We start from the raw sequence: 21,821 nt of genomic DNA, 5'->3' as shown, positions 1-21,821 counted from the left end.
TATTTTGTGGATTTGATGATCTCCTGGTGTTTCATTATAACCGATGAAGTACTTCATTGTTAACATTATACAAGGTGTAGAAATAGTGGAGTAAATAGCCACAGTAAAAAAACAATGAGATCAGTTTGTAGTCAACAAGGCCCATGAAGAGCATTGAGATGAGGGGAAGAGGATGCTAAATAACCAGAAGCGAGCAGTGGAACTGAATGTCCTATATGTGCTACAATATAACCATATAACTGTTTACAGCGTGGAAACAGGCCATGTCGGCCCTTCAAGTCCACGCCGGTTCACTTGAACAACTCCACTAGCTTCCCCCTCCTGCTCTCTGCCCATAACCCTCCAACCCCTCACATGCATGTACAGTGGCTGGAACTGGGAGAACTGCTCAGTGGCATGGTGCCCCCCCTCCTCAAGATAGCTGCCATGTGTAAAAAGGAGCTAAAGGGCAATTGCTGCACCATCCAATTGGAAGCCAGTATGGATGTAGTTTGCTCAGTCATCAACAGTAGTAGTGTTCTCATCTACTTCTGAATTCAGCACTTCATGCGTTTTAACAATCTAATTCAAGTAAATTGGTGGGGGCAGGGCCCAGAGCAGAAATGAAGCAAATACTGCAGCCAAAGAGAGCAGGTTTAGTAGACAGGACAGGCAAGAGAGTAAAAAAATCTGATGGTTTTACTAGCCAGTGCTGCAATGCACATTTAGATCAATGCAAAAGGTTTAATAGGTAAAGCAGATTAAGCCAGAGCATGGATTGACTCAGAACACTGGAATATTATAAACATAACAAAAACATTGTAGGGAGAAAGGCAAGACTGGTTGCTCAATGTTCAGAGTATAGATGCTACAGACATGATGGAGATGCAGGTAAGGGAGGAGGGTTTTTTTGTGATGAAAGGCACAGCAGTGCTCAGGCCAGTGAGGCTCTATGGATAGAACATAAAAATAAGAAGGGAATTATCACTTTGATAGTACTGAATTAAAGACCTCCCAATAATCAACAGGTATTGTAGGAGGAGTTGTGTAGGGAGATTGTAGATAGCTGTTCAAATTCAAATTAATTCACCGTAAGAATAATAGGGTAGTGTTATTGTGATATTTTCTTTCCTAATATTGACTGGGTCACCCATACTACCAAGGGCTTGAATGAGATGGAATTAAGTGCATCCAAGAAAACTCAAAAATCAATAGATTGAGGGCCCTACAAGGTAGGGTGCAATGCTGGACCTCCACTTAAGGAAATGAGATAAGGCAAGTGACTGAACGGTCTATAGGTATATTGGGAAGGGTTGTTGCTGACATGTGATAGCTCTGCTCCCTACCTAATCAGCGGACATACCAGGTACCAATCAAGGTTGGGTGCCACCCTACCAATTAGTGCAAACCTTGCTGTTTGAACCATGTGAATTACCTGGACTGGACTCTCCAGCCTGCCTGTACTTGGCCTTGGGCCATTGGCAGTTGTAATTGGATTAACCCTCCTGGCACTGAGCCATTGGCTCCCTGTAAATGGCTTGAGCTGGAACCTCCAGCAGTATAAATGCACCATGTGCTCTTTGTTTTCTCTCTCTTTGCCAGCTTGGGACTACCCTGCTTCACTCCAGGCCTAGAAAAGAGGACAGGCACTGGAGAAACTGTCAGTAAGACTTGCACTGTTCAAAGGGTTGAGAGAGTTTAATAGTGTCTCTTGTAGCATAGAGCTGTGCCTGCACTGAGTCAAGGGGAGGTGGAGCATCATAGTGATTTTTCCTTGATCATTGTATGTACCAGTTCATTGTATATGTGTGAGTGTATTTTGTTCCCACGCTATTTTTCCCATGTTCATTATTAATTGTCTGCTATTTCTTTCCCATGGCTGCTATAAAGTGTGTGTGTGTGTGCACTGCATCAGTTACCATTTTCCACACTTGCCTTCTGGAAATAAAATCCTTCCCAACCAAAACTGTGTTCAAAGTCCTTACCTTTGAGACCTTCCAAACCTGTTTCCTCACTCACAATAGTAGGGGAGTACATTGGGAGCACCAGTGACCATAGCTCTATTATTTTTTCATAGTTATGAAGAAAGATAGGATTGGTTCACAAATTGGTTCACAAAGCCAACTTTGGAAGTATCTGGTAAAATCTTAGAGAGACTGATTGGAAGAGGCTGTTTGCAGGCAAGGGAAAGTGGGAGGCTTTGAAAAATGAGACATTGAGAGTTCAGCAATATTGGCAAGTTTAGGGAATGAGAGATATTGAGGATTTGGTCAGGAAAAAGCAGACATAGATCAGATTTGTTCAGAGTGGTGAAGCAAATGCCTTGTTGAGTATAAGAGGTACAGGGTAACTCAAGATGATAATCAGAAGGACAAAAAGAGGACATGAGATGGATGTGGAAAAGATCGACCTGGTAAAGACAATCCCAAGATCTTCTACAAGTAGATTAAGAGTAAAGAGATGGCCAGGTAGAGAATTGAATCCATTAAAGATCAACATGGTCATCTTTGTTTGGAGCAATACCACATGGGTGAAATTTTAAATATTTCTGCTGTGGAGAAGATCATGGAAGTGAAGGTCTGAAGCAAACTAGTTGCAACGTACTGGATCATACAAAAATTATCAGAGAGGAGGTGTTTACTGCTTTGGTGTGCATTCAAATGGTCAAATCCTCGCTCTTGGTACATCATCAGAGCTGATGGATAACTAAGCAAGAAATTGCAGAGGCTCGTGAAGAGATATTTCCATCATTTTTTGGCCTTGGGTGAAGTGCCAGAAGATTGGAAGGGGGCTAATGTACTGTTAATTAAACATGGCATTGAGGTCAAGCCTGGAAACTACAGGCCAATGAGCCTAACATCAGTACTGGGAATATTCCTGAAGGGAATGCCGAGGGATAGGATCTGTATTATGGACTTCCAAATATTGAGAACAGATATTATAGGAGTAGATATATAGGGAGATTGTAGATAGCTGTTCAAGTTCAAATTCAAGTTAATTAGCTGCAAGAATAATAGGATAGTGTTACTGGGATATTTTAACTTCCCTAATATTGACTGGGTCACCCATGTCTCAAAGACATGAATTAAGTGCAGACCTGCATGTGGATAGGCAGGAACTGATTAGAGGTTAACAGGAGATTGGTTCTCATTAATCTGATAGTTTTTTTACCAAGTTGACTAAGCGGATTGATGAGGGTAGGGTGATGGACATTGTATGTATAGACTTTAGCAAGGCATTTGACAAGGTCCCACGTACAAGATTGGATCACATGGAATCCAAGGTGAACTGGCCAATTGGAATCAAATCTGGCTTTGTGGAAGGAGTCAGAGGGTTATCGTGGAAGGTTGCTTTTCTGGAGGTCTGTAACCAATGGTGCGCTGGAGGGGTCAGAGTTAGCTACACTGTTGTTTGCTATCTATTTTAACAATTTGTATGTTGACATGATTCATATATTTGCAAATGACATCAAATTTGGTGATATAATGGACTGTACTGATCAGGGCACATTAATGTAGTGACTCATTCATCTCTATCCTAGCTTTCCCTATTACCCTAATCCAGGGATTGTCATTTAATACTGAAGTGTATACAAACTTCTTCTCACAGAGGGTGGTGAACCTCAGAAGGTTTCTACTCCATGGGGGTTATGGTAGTGAGGTCACTGGAGACATTTAACCAGGATGAAAATAATTTTGTGAAATATTGGGGATTTGACTGGCACAAAAGATGCCCAGGTAGATCAGCCTTGATCATATTGAATGACGAGAGGCTTGAAGAGAGGAGGGACCCATCTGCTGTTTTATTATCAACTGCTTGATTAGGCTTTCTAGGCTATGCTTTCACACATCAAACACATCACTAGTTACTCTGTTGTTCTCCTGTCTGTGCTCTTTCTCACATTCCCATCTGTTCAACCAGCACAGCTGTTTAACCACTTATTTCTACAATGTATTTACTCCTACTCATAGTCATGATCGACAGTGATCCAGTCAACACTGTCTCTGCTCCCACATCTTTTCTTCTTGCAGACTATTAGTACTCTAAAAGTGTGGATTCCTTTGAGATTGATGAATAGTCCTGGGTGATGTGGAATAGGTGGAGAACTGCACATATCCTGAGCCTCCGACATTACCTTGAACCACAAATGATGTATATCTTGACTCGCTTCATCGATGATGAAACTGCCAGCATTTGAAATGAAGGCAGTTGCCAAATATCTGAAGCATTTATGAGCAGCCATTGTAATGATGTCTCCAGCAGAGCCCTGTTCGGATCTCAAAAAAAAAACAGGCTGATCTCTTTCACTGCCACAAGTAGAGCATGCTATCAGGGAGTAAGTTTTCTTGGAAACTTGCACTGAAAAACCTTGCTACCCAAAGCCTCTTCAGACATTAATGACATGCAGTATCAGGTAACTAATATGTTGCGTGTAGGCCCGTTTTGTCGCATGATCACCTGGTGCTGCTACCTTTCTCATTATCCCCTCTCTTGTCTGCAACTGCATGAATGCGAGGACACTCCGCTGCTCTTGCCGAGACTTGTGATTATGCAGTGTGCCCCTCTCCTCTGGGGATTGCAGACTGATTACAGGTGCAGCACCAAGGTCGCTGCATCCATTGGAGAGCTGCATGGATCCATTGCATGGATTCAGCGTTTGAACCGTTGGCCACGTTAGCACAATTCCTTCAAAAACGTCAATTTTCTCCAAACCAACCCAAGGAAATCTTTTTCCCAGCAATGAGATGGAAGAGTTTGCATGTCCACTGCTTCCTAACAGCCCCTCCCCACCGGCCTGTGCACTTTCCCTGGTTTAACTGAAGAAACGGGACTCCCGTCTGATCCGAGTCTAATTGGGGAACCGCTGTTCGTAATTGATAAACATAACCTGGTCTTTTTCCAAAGGGAATTTCCCGATGGAGCTCGGGATAAATCGGAGAGTCGCTGGGTTGGAGTGAGAGGATCGATTTTGGTGGCTTTCGTCCCGCCGCCCACTAAACCCAGTTCCTCGGATACTGTAACTTTTCACCCGAGAGCGACGAGTTTCTGTGTTGACCAACTGGGTTTATGGGTCGTTATGTGACCATACGGCTCTGCTCTCACAAGCAAGCTCTTCGTGTCCGAGGACTGGGGAGGTGGGTGGAGAAGAACTGTGGTGGGTTGGCCAGTGTCACTCCTCCCTGGTGAACCAGCGTCAGTTCCCATCGGCAGCTCCGGCGAAATCCCACTGCAGCAGGTACAATGAGCTGCGGCGGGCCACTCCAACGTGATTAATTCTACTTTCTATATATACCGCCGCGAACAACGATTCCGTCTGAATGTCAGAAGAAAATAGAAGGCACCAGGTTCAGACAAGCGTGTGCTTTCATGAAGACGAAAATCGACGGGTGTGGAAGGAGGAGAACGGCGATCTGGGCTGGCATCCTTACAGACCAGTCGCAGACGACAAGAATCTATATGGACGCCCCAAAGCGATGTAAGCACTTTTTATTCGGTTCATTCATTGTCGTGCTTTATAAAAATGTAAAATCCATGAAATTTTGGTAAAGATGGATCAAGTCCAAAGCTGTTTCGAATGAATTTCCCCGCGGTGATGTCTCGTTTAAAATTTTAAAGCAAAACAACTTTTGTAAGAATGTTTGAGATTAATAAATGGGGAAAGCTGATAGTTTATGTCGCCTGGGCATTTCCCGCCAACTCAACTTCGACGCGATTCGGAGAATGTTATCTTAAACTCGAATGGAATTAGACCGGGGCATCTGATTGTTTAGCTCTACCTATCCCTCCCCCATTGAAGCTCCATTTATTATGTTACTGGAGGGCTTTTCACGCAGACATTAAAAATCTTGATCATTTCGTTTAAGTTAATAACTCAATGAATCTCTGAAGTAGGTGTCGATTTAATTTTTGAGTTTGTAATCTGAATGTCCTTCTTAAACCAAAGGTTTTCACAATATCTCAGAAAATCGCGTTTAGTGAGTTAACAGGATTAAGGTGCTTTGCCTAACTGGAAAATTAGCGCCACCCAGTGAAGCGGCAGGTAAATCATAGAGGTCCGACCATTATCTGTTGATCCTCGTCCACAGCATCGCGCGTCAAACAGTTTTAAATCCAGGTAAATAAATACACGGGCATTGGGAAGACTCACCCATTATTAATACAAGAACTTGTAGGAGGTTGGCACCTAGCTATGAAATTGTGAATCCACAAGACAGGGAAGGCCATTTAACTCTTCCTCCTCCACTTGAAAACTACTTTGGTGCTGCCTCATGTACCCATGATGAGCTTGTTGATTTCATCCACTTTGCTGACAATTTCCACCCCAACATCAAATTCACTAGCAACTCTCTCCCTTGCCTTAAATAGTACAGAGCAGTAAGGAGAAGGTTAGAATGCAAACAAAGAAAGTTTGTAGTAAGTATTTGAATATGGATGGGCAGCTGATAGAGAAGGGAAATGCTCTGGAAGAAGATGAAGGGCAATTGGCAGGAAAAGTAAATAATGTTGTTATTAAAGATGAGAGAAAACAGGGATTAAAAATTGGGAAATCTCTCAAATTCATATATTTTAATGCCAGGAGTATTGTAAAAAAGGTGGATGAGCTGAAGGTGTGGATTGATACTTGGAAGTATGATGTGGTAGCGATTAGTGAGACATGGTTGCAGGAGGGATGTGATTGACAACTGAATATCCCTGGGTTTCTTTGTTTTAGGTGTGATAGAGTCGGAGGGGCAAGAGGAGGTGGGGTTGCATTGCTTGTCAGGGAAAATATTACAGCGGTGCCGAGGAAGGATAGATTAGAGGGCACATCCACGGAGGCTATTTGGGTGGAACTGAGGAGTAGGAAAGGAGAGGTTACACTTGTAGGGGTGTATTATAGACCACCCGGAGGGGACCGAGACCTAGAGGAGCAAATCTGTAGGGAGATAGTAGATATTTGTGATAAGCACAGGGTTGTAATTATGGGAGATTTTAATTTTCCACATATAGATTGGGAAACACATTCTGTGAAAGGACTGGATGGGTTAGAGTTTGTGAAATGTGTGCAAGATAGTTTTTTACAACAATATGTAGAGGTGCCGACCAGAGAAGGAGCAGTGTTAGATCTACTGTTGGCAAATAGGATGGGTCAAGTGACGGAGGTTAGTGTTGGCGAGCACTTCGGGTCCAGTGATCATAATGCCATCAGCTTCAATGTCATTATGGCAAGAGAGAAGTCAGGGCCAAGGGTTGAGGTTTTTGACTGGGGAAAAGCTAGATTTGAGGAGATGCGAAAGGACTTGCAGGGTGTGCATTGGGACAATTTGTTTTATGGGCAGGATGTAGTAGAGAGATGGAAGTCTTTTAAAGATCAGATTTTGAGAGTGCAAAAGCTTTATGTTCCTGTTAGGTTAAAAGGAGGGGCAAAAGGTTTGAGAGAGCCGTGGTTTTCAAGGAATATTGGAAACTTGGTTCGAAGAAAAAGGGAGGCGTACATTAGATACAAGAAGCATGGAGTTAAGGAGATGTTTGAAAGATACATTGAATGTAAGAGGAATCTTAAGAGAGGAATTAGGAAAGCTAAAAGAAGGTACGAGGAAGCTATTGCAAGCAGGGTGAAAACTAATCCAAAAGAGTTCTACAAATATGTTAATGGTAAAAGGAAAGCTAGAGACAAAATTTGTCCCTTAGAAAATCAGAGCGGAAAACTGTGTGTGGAGCCTAGAGAAATGGGGGAGATATTGAACAGTTTCTTTTCTTCGGTATTCACTAAGGAGAAGAATATTGGGAGATGAGATAAAAAAAGCAAATTGGGTAAATATGGGGAATATAGAGATTATAAAAGGTGTAGTTTTAGGGCTTTTGAAGAATATAAAGGTGGATAAGTCTCTGGGACCAGACGGGATCTTCCCCAGGACATTGAGAGAAATGAAGGAGGAAATAGCAGAGGCTCTGGCGGTAATTTTCCAAATGTCATTAGATATGGGGATAGTGCCGGAGGATTGGCGCATTGCGCATGTGGTTCCGTTATTTAAAAAGGGTTCAAGGAGGAAGCCTGGCAACTATCGGCCTGTAAGTTTGATGTCTGTGGTAGGTAAATTAATGGAGAAAATTCTTAGAGATAGTACTTATAAACATCTGGATAGACAGGGTCTGATCAGGAGCACTCAACATGGATTTGTGGGAGGAAGGTCATGTTTGACCAATCTGATTGAATTTTTTGAAGAGGTGACTAGGAATGTGGATGAGGGTAGCGCAGTGGATGTTGTCTATATGGACTTCAGTAAGGCCTTCGATAAGGTACCACATGGAAGGTTAGTTAGGAAGGTGCAGTCTTTAGGTATAAATTTTGAGATAGTCAAATGGATTGAACATTGGCTGAAAGGGAGAGGCCGAAGAGTGGTAATGGATAATTGTCTGTCAGGTTGGAGGCCGGTGACCAGTGGTGTGCCTCCAGGATCTGTATTGGGCCCATTGTTGTTCGTTATATACATTAATGATCTAGATGAAGGGGTGGTGAATTGGATTAGTAAATATGCAGACGATACTAAGATAGGTGGAATAGTGGATAATGAAGAAGGTTTTCAAGGATTGCAGAGGGATTTGGGCTGCTTAGAAAAGAGGGCTGAAAAATGGCAGATGGAATTTAATGCTGATAAGTGTGAGGTGCTTCATTTTGGTAAGAAGAATCAGAATAGGACATACGTGGTAAATGGGAGAGCATTGATGAATACAGAAGAGCAGAAAGATTTAGGAGTAACGGTACATCATTCCCTGAAGGTAGAAACTCACGTGAATAGGGTGGTGAAGAAGGCTTTTAGTATGCTGGCCTTTATCAATCATTGCATGGAATATAGGAGTTGGGAGGTGATGTTGAGATTGTATAAGACGTTGGTGCGGCCTAATTTGGAGTTCTGTGTGCAGTTCTGGTCGCCTAATTATAGGAAGGATATAAACAGAGTGGAGAGAGTGCAGAGAAGGTTTACCAGAATGTTACCTGGGTTTAAGCATCTAGAGTATAGGGAGAGATTGGACAGATTAGGTCTTTATTCTTCGGAGCGTAGAAGGTTGAGAGGGGATTTGATAGAAGTATTTAAGATTATGAAAGGGATAGACAGAGTGGATGTGGATAGACTATTTCCGTTAAGAGGAGGAAAGATTAAAACAAGAGGACATGAGTTAAGAATTAAAGGGCAGAGGTTTAGAGGTAACATGAGGGGGAACTTCTTTACTCAGAGAGTGGTAGACGTGTGGAATGAGCTTCTGGGAGAAATAGTGGCGGCGGAGTCTATTGTATTTAAGAAAAGGTTGGACAGGTATATGGATGAGAAGAAGATGGAGGGTTATGGGCATTGTGCAGGGAGGTGGGACTAGAAAGGGGTGTTTGGTTCGGTGCGGACTAGAAGGGCCTAATGGCCTGTTTCCGTGCTGTAATTGTTATGTTAACCATAACCATACAACCGTTTACAGCACAGAAACAGGCCGATCTCTCTTTCTCCATCTTGGAGACACACTCTTGACAGACATCATCTACCAATGAACCAACCCCCACAGCTACCTCAACTGAATGGATTCCACCCCCAGCCAGCACTGTTTGTATTCTGAGATTTTCTGGGGTGTTTTATTTTGCTCATTCTGCTTTTTCCTTGAAGGGTTCAGGCCCAAAATATCTTTGTCTCCTATGGACAATGAAAGACCGACTGAGTTTCTCCAGCATTTTGGTGTGTTTTTACTACAATCACAGCATCTGCAGACTTTCATGTTTCACTCAGTTAGCAGATGAGGAAGGAACAGAACATTTTAGTGTAAAAGCATGCTTTACTTTGTCTTCAATCTCCATATACCTTGATTTCGCTCACCATATACCTTGTCTTCACTCATCAACTGGCCATTTATTAAGACCATCCCCTCTTAACAGTCTTGGTCAGTATCCCTGTTTCCACATCTAAAATGACCAATGTGATTTCTACAAAAATGGGCAAGTTACATGAAAGATAAGATTGGGGAAAGAAAGGAAACTTTACCTTTTGAATTTGTTAATTTTTTCCTAATAATTTCGTTCAGATAAGCAGGATGTCTTTGGTGAGCATTTCACCTGAAGAAGACATGTACGACTGGTTTCAGACTTCCTATTCCAATTACAGACATCTATTGGGTGGTGGTGGAAGCTGAAACTTGGGGATTTAAGAGACTCTAAGACAGGCACATGAATGAAAGAAAAATAGAGGGTGTTGAGGTAGGAAGGGTTTAGTATTTTTTGGTAGGAATGTAGAGATTGGCACACCATGGAGGGCCAAAGCACCTGTACTGTAATGTTTTATAATTACTGCACCTCTGTTGCTTATCCAAGTACATTTCAGATGTGTTATGGGTTTCTGCTTCTTCTTCCTTTCCTCCCAATAATTTCAAGTTCACTTCTCTTTGGATTTTTAATAGTCATCGGCTCCCCTATAGATTTATTTAAATCTATAAACTGCGCACTCCCTCCATTTTTGAATTCCCAGCTGAGGAATAAATCCATTCCATTGTCCCAATCTGACCGCATATAATTTTTATACATTAGTTAATTCTTTTCTTTGTGTCTCTATATCAAAAAAAGCAACTCCAGACTAGCCCAGGAAACCTCAACAGTCTTGGTAACAGTATGATAAATCTCTTGTATATACTCTGGTGCTGTTATTCTTACTTAACTGTACTGGAGGCAGATAAATCAGCTAGTTGAGTGGTGTCACAACAATAACCTTACACTCAATATTAGCAAAACCAAAAAGCTCATTGTGAACTTGAAGAGGAAATCAGGAGAATAGGAACCAGTCCTCATCAAGGCTTCTGCAGTGGAGAGGGTCAAGAACTTCAAATTTCTGGGTGCAAACATCTCTTGAGGATCTGTCCTGGGGCCCCCAATGCAATTATGAAGAAGGCTCACCAGCAGCTAGACATTGTGAGGAGTTTGAGGAGATTAGAGATGTCACCAAAGACTCTCATAAACCTCTACAGGTGAGCATTTTGGTAGATTACATCACTGTCTGGTGCACACAGGACAGGAAAAATCTCCAGAGAATTTTTAATTCGGCCAGCAATGCCTCAGGTACCAGTATTCCATTCATCGAAAACATCTACCAAAGATAATATTTTAAGAAAGCAGCCTCTATCCTCAAGGATCCCCAGGCCACACCCTCTTCACACTGCTACCATTGGGGAAAAGGTACAGGAGCCTGAAGACGATCACTCAGCGGCACAAGGACAGCTTCTTCCCTCTGCCATTGGATTTCTGAATAGAGAATGAACCACAGACATTACCGCACTTTATCCTATTTTGATGCGCTATTTATTTATTTTTGAAATGTAATTTATAGCAATATTTGTGCTGTGATGCTGTCACAAAACATTGCATCTCATGACATGGTTTATGACATTAAATTCAGGTTCTGATTCTGCAAAGTAGTGACTACGAGTGAAGATAGTATTCTCGGTTTAAGCAATCTAGTATGGCTGTCTACACTGTTCCTTGAGCAATAAAGAATCACATCATATATATACCTTCTTAATCCTACCAGATCCTGACTAATTAAATATATGCTGTCTGCTTTTGATTAATCTGAGCAATTCCAAACTGATTTATACTGTCCCTCAGAATTCTTTCAAAAATTTGGATAAATGACCTGTGATCCAACCTTTACTTCCCTATTAAACAAAGGAAGCATGTCATCAAAATGTCAGTCCTCGGGCACCATGCCTTTTCCTCCCTTGTTTTCTCGGCACCTTAGATACATTTATTCCAGGCTTGTTCATTTATTCATTTTGAGAGATCCTAAACCACAATATTTTCTATTTATATCAGATTTAATATTCTGCACCATTCCTTTTTGACTATAACATCTGTATCACCCTCTTCTTCTGGGAAGACGTGCACACAATCTGTCCATGTATAGCTTACCTCATCCCTTCACCATTCTACCCATCAGACTTTTGAAAGGATGAGGACAGGGAATTCAAATTACATTAATAGTCCTGGGGTTGACGCAATTTCAGTAATGAGGATAGACTACAATATCTGGGGCATTTCTCCTGGGTGAGAACAAATTATTGATGTAGTGGTGAGCATCATGCTGTTACAGTACCAGCAACCTGGGTTCAAATCCAGCGCTGTCTGGAAGGAGTTTGTACATTCTCCCCATGTCTGTATGTGTTTCTTCCAGGTGCTCCCATTTCCTCCCATCCTTCACAATGTCTTTTCTACTTATTTCTTTGACAAAGGCAAGTAACTGCATGACATTCTGTAGATTTGTAGAGCATTAAATTGGGCCCTTTTGGCCAACTTCAGAATCAGAATTTATTGCCATGAACAAGTCATGAAATTCAGTGTTTGCAGCAGTATCAAAGTGTAAACATTCATATTATAACCATCTTGCGTCATTACTATAAAAAAGGATAAAAATAATAGTGCACATAAAGTAAGGCAGTGTGTTTGGTTCATTGATTATTCAGGAATCTTATGGCAGCGGGGAAGAAGCTGTCTTTGTGCTATCGAGTGCTCATCTTTAGATTCCTGTACTTCTTTCCCAATAGTAGCAGAGTGAAGAGGGCATGGCCTGGGTGGTGGAAGTCTTTGAGGATAAAGGCTGCTTTTTTAAAGTCAGTACCTCATGTAGATGTCCTCAATGGAGTGAAGTCTGGTGCCTGTGATGTCGCAGGCTGAGTTAACAACCCTCTGGAGTTTATTCTTGCCCTGAGATTTGGTGCTTCCATTAACAGGCAGTGATGCAACCAGCCAGAATGCTCTTCACAGTACACCTGTAGAAGTTTATGAAAGTCTTCAGTGACATACTTAATCTCCTCAAACATCTCACAAAGTATAGCCGCTGGTGAGCCTTCTTCTTGATTGCATTGACATGGAGACTCCAGGACAGAACCTTGGAGATGCTGACACCCAGGAATTTGAAGTTCTTGATTCTCTCCACTACTGAGCCCTGAATGAGGACTGGGTCATGTTCTCCTGACTTTCTCCTGAAGAACACAATCATCTCCTTGGTTTTGCTAATGTTGAGTGCAAGGTTGTTGATGTGACACCATCAATGAGCTGATTTATCTCCTTCCTTTATGGTACCTCTTTGCCATTTGTGATTCTGTCGACAACTGTGATGTCATGGGCAAACTTGTAGATAGCATTGGAATTGTGCCTGGCCACAGATTTGTGAGTGTTTAATGAGTAGAACAGCATGCTTCCTAGGAGTGTGCTCATGTTGATAATCAGTTAGATGTTGTTTCCAATTCGTACTGACTGTGGTCTTCGATGAGAAAGTCAAGGATCCATTTGTAGAAGGTGGGGGGGGGGGGGGAGTGCAGAGACCTAGATTTTGTAGCTTCTTCACCAGCACTGAGGGAATAATGGTATTGAAGACTGAGCTTTCGTCTATGAAGAGCAGCCATATGTATGAATCGCTGTTTTCGTCCATGACAACTGTGATGGCTATATATGCTAATGCTATCTGCCTATATAGACAAGTATTGCTATTTTCCTATCTTAAGAACCTGTCCAAATGCTTTTTAAGTTTTGTAATTGTACCACCTCCAATTAACCATAACCCTCTGTGTGAAAACTTTACCCATCAGACCTCCTTTAAATTTCTCCCCTCTCTCCTTCAACCTATGCCCTACAGTTCTAAGCTCCCCTTCCCTGGGAAAATGACTCTGACTATCTCCCCTATCTATGTCACATTATTTTATAAATCTCTGTAAGGTCAACCCCTCAGAGTTAAATATTCCAGTGAGAATAAACCCAGCCTATCCACTCTCTCCTTCCAGCCCTCTTTTCCAGGAAACATCCTGATGAATCGGTGAATCCTTTTGCGCTCTTTCCAGTGCAGTCACAGCCTTCGTATAGTATAGCAACTGGAACTGTGCACAATCCTCCAAATGTAGTCTGAAGAATTTTTGTACAGCTGCACACGTCTTCACATTTAATACTTTGGCCCATGGAGACAAGCAGACCAAATACTTTCTTTGCTACCCTGTGGATCTGTGCCTCCAATTTAAGCAAGCTATGGATTTGCACCTCTTGGTTCCCCTGTACATTGATGCTCCAATACTTCCTGCCATTTACTGTATGTGTCCTATTAGAATTTGTCTTGTAAAATGCATTACCTTGTCAGGATTAAATCTCTGCCACTGCTCTGACCAACTTCCCATCTGATCTATGTAGTGCAGTACCTTATTTTCTATCTATGACTATCTATTCCCAGCTGATCTATGCATTGGAGTACCCTATTCACAATTTACGACTACACCAATTTTCATACCATTCTACAAACATATTAATAAGACCACCTATATTCTCATCCCAATCATGCACTATTATAACCTGTGGTAAACTTAGAGATTTTCAGCCAGAATGCACCCATCCACTACTACCCTCACCAAGCCAATTTTGGATTCACTTTGCCAATGTGCCTTTGAACACATACCTTGACCTTCTGGACCAGCCTCACACAGGATTTAGTGGTAGTTTTAATTTTGAATTCCAGGAGCAAGCGATTGAACTCTTTTATTTGAGATTCTCATTGTCTGGGAATTATGAGTCAAATATTATTGCCACTTACCAATGTTTGCATGTTGTCTGAATTCTGCTGCAGCATGTATTGATAATCATTTTCTAAATATTTGCAAATGTAATGAACATTGTGCATTCTTCAGACAATTGTTTCTCTGGCCTTATGATGGAGCACCTGAAGGTAATTGGGTCTAGAAGATTGCTCTCGAGACCATTGCAACAATGTCCTGGGTATAAGATCATTAATCTCTAAAAATCACAGTGCTCTTTATGAGGTATGACCCAAACAGTGGAAGGATTTTTTTTTTTCCTGACGCATTTGATTTCAGTTGTTCGAGGACTCCTTGATATGCTCTTGATCATATACTACCTTGAAGTCAAAAGCAATCATTCTTACCTCACCTTTGGAACCAGCTCTTGTGTGCATGATAATTTCAAGGCTGGAGGGTGCCCAGCAGAGTATAAGGTGTTGTTCCTCCAATTTGCAGGTGCTCTCATTATGGCAGTGCATGAGACCATGGAGGGACATGTCAGCATGGGAATGGGGACAGGTAATTGAAATGGGTTGCCACTGGAAAATCCCTACTAATTCAGTGGACAGAGCCAAGGTGCTCAACGAAGCACCAGTCTCTCCAAGAGGAGATCACAACCGGAGCACTGGATGCAGTAGATAATCCCTGTTGTTTCACTTGGAAGGACTGTTTGGGGCCCCGAATGGTCGTGATGGAGGAAGTGTGAACATAAGCGTAACATTTCAAGAATCAAGATTCAATTTATTGTCATGTAATAAAAAACAGTGTCATATTACATGGCATGCTTTTGTCTACTGTAAGGCAGACAAATATACCATCGGCAGAAATTACCTGAAGCACCTCTTACAGTCAGATAAAGATAAGCAAAAGAGATTTGCCCCTAGAGTCACCGAATATCCATGGATTCTCTTCCAGCACTCCTGCAGACTCCACAGCCTCAGAGACCAGTCCAAACTATCAGCATCTTGAGCTCTAAATTCGAACCTCTAATGCCATTATGAACTCTTCAACACCCTCGGCACTCTCTTGCAACCTGGTTTGTTACCTGGTACCTCTTCAGCTAATTTCAAGCTAGCCTCCAGCAGTCTGCAGCCTGGTGCGAGTACCTTGACTGCAGTAACTAGCCTCCAGCCTCTGTGGGTTCCTCACCTTGACTCACCAGCAGCCCGCTGCCTATGTGTCTTTCAGCCATAGAATTCCTATCTGATCTGCCACTGTGGTCACCATCCCATGGGTCATCTTCTCTACTTCTCCTTCTCAGACAGGGGGTGGTATCCCCATTTTCTGGTGCCCTATGCCAGTCCTCTGCTTCCCTGGAGACTGCACCCCCTTGTGGCTGCTGTCGATCATAGGCGCTGCCATCTTGGGTCCAGACCCCGCGGTCGCGAGACTTTAAATAAAACTACTGTTGGCTCCTTTAACGGGCCAATCGAAACCTGTACGGAACTGATGGCAGTCGGACTGGGATATTGGACCCCTTGGGAGTAATGTGTCTCCCCTACCCTCTCTGCTCTCTGCGGGCCCGCATCAGAGATAGCGCTGCCAGTACAGCAGCTCAGCCATTTTTTTCCTTCCTGAGGTTAGAGGAGTACGTGCCAAGGGGGATTTGTAGGAAAGGATGAGTAAACAAGGGAGTCATGGAGAGTGCAGTCCCTGCAGAAGGCAGAAAGAAGAAGAGAGCAGAAGATGTGTCTGATGATGGTAGAAATGGTAGAGGATGGTATATTCGATGCAGAGGTGAGGCGGTAGGTGAGGACAAGGAGGATCCTGTCTTGTGTGTGGGGGAAGAGGGGATCAGAGCAAATGTTCAGGTAATGGAGGTAATGGTAATGCAGGTGAAGCCAAGTGGATGGTAGTAGATGGAAGGCACATTTTTGAAGAAGGAGGACATCTTGGATGATCTGGTGTGTAAGACCTTGTCCTGGGAGCAGATGCAATGGAGACAGAGGAATTGTGAGAAAGGAATGGAATCCTTATGGGGAGAGGGTCTGTAGAGGGTAGTCGGGGTAGCTGTGGGAATTGGGGGTTTGTAGAAAATGACTGATGAGGGTTTGTCTCCCAAGATGGAGAGAGAGAGAGAGAGAGATCAAAAAAGTGGAGAGTGAATTTGAGGTTGGGGTAGAAGTTGGCACCAAAGTGGATAATGTTAATGAGCTCATCACAGGTGCATAAGGCAGCATGAAGAGCAGGAAGAATTGAGGAGCCTTGCCTGTGCAGGGTTCCAGCATGTATTGCTCCATGTGGCCAACAAAATGGAAGGCATAGCTGGGGCCCATGAAGGTACCCATGGCTTCCTTTTTGATCAGGAGCAAGTGAAATGAGTCAAAGGAGAAGTTATTGAGGGTGAGAATAAATTCTGCCAGGCGGAAGCAGATGGTGGTGGAGAGGGATTGGTTGGGTCTGTACTGGTTGAATATGGTAGTAAATGCTTTACTGATATTGAGGATTGGAATGGGTTCAGAGCCTAATCTTCCTGTTAAATGTTTAATTGAAAATCACTGGTTGTGACAAGGATTCTGCTGAGAATCTGAACAAGTACACAGAGTCTGTCGTACACTTTATCAAAGCAGCTGTCGATGAATGTGTCCCCACCAAATCATTTAGGGTTTTCCCCAACCAGAAGCCCTGGATGAACAATGAAATCTGAAACCTGCTGAGAGCCAGATCGCAGGCATTTAAGTCCAGAGATCCAGGTCAGTACAGCAGGAGCAAGTATGATCTGTGGAAAGCTAGCTCCCGGGCGAAGTGGAGATTCCCGACAGCTGTGGCAGGACCTAAATGCCATAATCTGTTACAAAACTAAATCTGGTAAAGCAGCAGACTGCAAAGCTTCTCTCCCAGAGAAACTCAGTGCCTTCTATGCCCAATTTGATGACAGTAACAGCAAAGAACCACTCCTCCACACCCCCATATCCCCAATGAGCCCATCCCGTCTGTATCTGAAGATGACGTGTGTGCTGTCTTCAGGAGAGTGAATCCAAGGAAAGCATCCTCCCCAGATGGAGTACCTGGCAGATTATTAAAGATCTGTGCTGACCAACTTACCAAGGTATTCACAGATTGTGGTGCGCTGTTAGCCAGAATCAGACACATACAAGGTAAAGACTGTACAACAAGTCTTCCCCACTGCAGCAGCTAATGGTCCATCGCAGAGGTCAACCATTTAAAAGACAAACAAATCTGTCTGTTCGTTCGGGGGGGGCGTGTAGCAGCACTATGCCGGCACAACAACTCCCCAAAAGCATCGAATTGTCTGTGTGACGTCAATGCGTGATGATGTCAGCATGTGTCAGGCGCATGATTCAGCCTTTTAAAAGGTTGGGCGGGATCTGAAGAGTAAATCCGTTTGATTCACTCAAAAAAACGCATTGATGGTTATTTCATCTTGTCCAATATGATTCCAGTGGCCACACTTTTATGGTAAAGGTGCAAAGAAGAATCAGCAATTATCAGTGACCTTGAGCTCCCAGAAAGGAGTGGAGTTTTTCAATGGAAAAGGGCCTACCTACAGGAAAAAGCCAGGGGTTGTGGCTTGTCTTGCCCCCCGTGCAGACAGGCTGATGCTGTGATAGTACAGATCTATCACCAATGTATATAGTGTATATAGTTACTGTATCTAGACTGTGCTTACAGCGATTGGCTGAGAGCTAAGCCACGCCTACTGTCTGGGCCCTGACAGCCACCTTGAACCAGGCCGGTCGGCCTGTAGCCTTCTTCTCCAGAACCCTCCAGGGTCGAGAGAGTAGACACTCCTCGATCGAGAAGGAGGCCCAGGCCATAGTTGAAGTGGTGCGTCGTTGGAGACATTACCTCGCTGGGAGGCGCTTTACACTGTTGACTGGTCAATGGGCGGTCTCCTTCATGTTCAGCAACACCCAGCGTGGTAAGATAAAAAACGACAAAATCGCCAGATGGAGAATCGAACTCTCCACCTTTAACTATGACATCCTGTACCGGCCTGGTAAGCTCAACGACCTGCCTGACGCGCTCTCCAGGGGGACGTGCGCCAGCATACAGATGGACAGACTACAGAAACTCCATGAGGCACTCTGTCATCCAGGGGTCACTAGGTTTGCCCACTTTGTGAAGGCGCGCAACCTATCTTACACAGTCGAGGAGATCCGCTCCATGACCCGAGCCTGTTCGGTGTGCACTGAATGCAAGCCCCACTTCTTCCGTCTGGATAACTCCCACGTTATCAAAGCCACCCGCACCTTTGAGCGTCTTAGCGTAGACTTTAAGGGGCCCCTACCGTCGACCAACCGTAATAACTACATCCTTACGGCCATCGACGAGTACTCCCGCTTTCCATTCGCTGTGCCCTGCTCAGACACCACTGCCACCTCAGTGATACAGGCCCTTCACAGTATTTTCCCCATTTTCGGGTACCCCAATTCCATCCACAGTGATATGGGGTCCTCATTCATGAGCGCAGAGCTGCAACAGTACCTTCTGGAGTGTGGTATCACTTCAAGCAGGATCACGAGCTATAACCCACACGGTAACGGCCAGGTCGAGAGGGAGAATGCCACCATATGGAGAGCAGTTACACTGGCTCTCCGGTCTAAAGGACTCCCCACCTCTCACTGGCAGGAGGTTCTCACTAGTGCCTTACACTCCATCCGCTCCCTCCTATGTACCGCAACAAATGCCACCCCCCACGAAAGGATGTTCCTTTTCCTGAGGAAATCTGAATCAGGAACCACTGCACCGGCATGGCTCACCGTCCCTGGCCCTGTCCTTTTGCGACGCCACGTCCGGCACTCAAAGAATGACCCCTTGGTCGACCGAGTGACTCTACTCCACGCAAACCCACATTACGCCTACGTTGAGTTCCCAGACGGGCGGGAGGACACTGTTTCGGTGCGGGACCTAGCTCAGGACGCGGTAGACGCAGCAAACCCCCCAACTCAACATTCCCCAACTCTTGATTCCCCAGGCCCCGTGCCGCAACAGAAGGACCAATAGCACCCCAACGACCCGGGCCACCCTGCCGACAACATGACTGGGGAATTGAGCGAAGGAGCGGTCGCACCCGACGAGCCCGCTGGCGACAGCGACCCCAATCCCGGCACCACGGTGGTCACGCTGGATTGTCAGAACCCCTGACCACTATAGTCCTTAACCTACCCCTTCCTTTCATTCTCTCCCTCGTTTTTTTGTTTTTTTTTTCCAGGGTCAGTTCTCCAAGAAGGGGTGAATGTGATAGTACAGATCTATCACCAATGTATATAGTGTATATAGTTATTGTATCTAGACTGTGCTTAAAGCGATTGGCTGAGAGCTAAGCCACGCCTACTGTCTGGGCCTTAAAGGGTTGTGTCCCTAGCCAGGTCGGATCATTCCGGACTGGTCGGCCACCTGTGAAGACCTCCTGTCTTTTGCTAATAAAAGCCTTGGTTTGGATCAACAAGTCTTTGGTTCTTTCGACGAGCTCTATAGATGCCTAGGAGGATTGGTGGAGCGTTCTCAGTGTTGGAGCCAAGAGACACTCTGGAAGAGGAAAAGAGGCGACTGACCACACACACTGTTGTGTGCATGCGCAATGCAAGGGAGCACTGGCAGAAACAAGAAGAAGGATCTCTCTCCCAAAATGGTGACTCGGAGAATGACCAAAGTACAGAGGAAGAGGAGAACTGGTAAATGTTAAACCAGTGACTGAAGTTAAGAAAATTATAGTGCAAGATAAAGAAAAATATACTAATGAAAGTACTCCTATTGAAAGATCAGAACAAAAATTAAAAAAAAAACTGGGTCATATTTTAGAAGTAATAACCAAATTAGAGGTAGAAATTGGGATTTTAAATGAAAGAATGGTGGAAGTGGAAGAAAAGATGGATGACACTATGGAAAGAGTGGTTAATGTGGAAAAAGAATTAAATGAATGGGCTACAGAAAAAGCAAAAATATGGGAAGAGATGGATTCTTTAGAACATTTTAGTAGATATAACAATGTTAAAATAGTGGGACTCAGTGAGGAAGAGGAGGGGACAAATCCCATCTCCTCTTTCAAGAATGGCCACCAAAAGTCCTGGGAGTACAAAATGTTGCAGCAAATACAAAAATTGAGAAGGCATATAGATTCCCCTTTTCACATCCAGGAAAGGATCAAAAATCATGCTCCATATTAATTAGATGCATGAAATTTAAGGATCATAAAGAGCTGCAGTGAAAAAGGTCAAGGAGAGAGAAGGAAAACCACTGGAAATTGAAGGTGAAAAAATATTTTTTTAATCTGGATTTAAGTGCGCAGGTGGGAATTTAAACCACTGAAAAGCACCCTTTGAAAAAAAAAGTTACAAATCTGTGTTGTCTCAACCAGCCAATTTGAAAATTATGATGCCAAATGGACGATATAAGTTTTTTACTGATATTGAAATAGCAATTTTGTGAACATGCAACAAACTTTGAAGAAAACTGAAAGAGAATGAGAGAGAACTTCTTTGAAATAGATTTTTTAAAATTTGAATAATGACACGTTTTCTTCCTGTACATTTGTATTTGTTTGATATTAATCCTTTGGGGAAAAAAATTATGAAATTGTTTTGCCTGGGAATTCAGAAGCTGAGCCTCTCAAATTCCCATGTGTGTTAGTGGGTTTTTCCGCTATCTGTACAATAGAGGGATGTGGTATTTAGTCTATTCTACACTAAAGGGAGGGTCTTTACCATTTAGTGATGGTACTTTTTTTTTCTTTTTTCAATATCTTTTACTTGGGAAGTGCTGTTGTACTGGGTCCTATCTTTGAGGGAAGGGAACATGGTCTCTGAAGGGCGTGTGATGTGGGGGGGGGGGCGTGACAGAAGGAGAGATATAGAACAGGTATAATAACAATAATAATAATGAGATATTGTGGCGGTGTGAGCAGTGGAAGAAACTCAACCACCACGTTGAGGGTTGTTAATGACTGTCTTTATTCAAATTCAGCGTCCCCTTTAAGGGCAGCATGAGCTCAGTCACCTGGTGCATTGTGACGTCATAATCACTGCCCAGGGTGCGCTGTGGAAGGGATGCTGGAGTCAGAGAGAAACCACTGACGATGCCATTTTCCTATGGCTGCCCCGCCACGTGGCAATACAAGCGGGGCCCGTTCATCATGAGGATGTGTGCCGCCACAATATAATATTTTTTTCTTTGGAATGTGATAATTAAAGATTTTAAATAATGTTGTAAACTTTAAGTTACTTTCCCATATTTTTGAAGTCACACTGATGCCCCTTAGATCTGGTTGAGTCAGGAAAATTAGATCTCTCTTGTTTGGATGGTAGTCCTAATAATTT

General features: G+C 43.4%; 1 protein-coding gene across 7 annotated transcripts in view; it reads left to right on the top strand.

Annotated features, from left to right (window-relative positions):
- Nucleotides 1–21,821, top strand: part of LOC138757581 (short transient receptor potential channel 3-like) — a 200,480-nt gene that overhangs the window by 88,828 nt on the left and 89,831 nt on the right. The window contains exon 1 of one of the 7 annotated variants that reach the window (XM_069925169.1): nt 5,140–5,455. The exons of 3 other annotated variants lie outside the window; for them this stretch is intronic. In XM_069925169.1, coding sequence (XP_069781270.1) covers nt 5,298–5,455 — 158 coding nt within the window. In that variant the 5' untranslated portion in view covers nt 5,140–5,297. Of the gene's footprint in view, nt 1–5,139; nt 5,456–21,821 lie in introns of those variants that run through there. 3 more of the 7 variants (XM_069925167.1, XM_069925168.1, XM_069925166.1) reach the window with 3 other exon arrangements.

This window comes from Narcine bancroftii, chromosome 3 (assembly GCF_036971445.1).
Source record: "Narcine bancroftii isolate sNarBan1 chromosome 3, sNarBan1.hap1, whole genome shotgun sequence".
In the NCBI taxonomy this organism is placed as follows: Eukaryota; Metazoa; Chordata; class Chondrichthyes; order Torpediniformes; family Narcinidae; genus Narcine; species Narcine bancroftii.
This window is presented reverse-complemented; position numbering and strand designations above follow the sequence as displayed.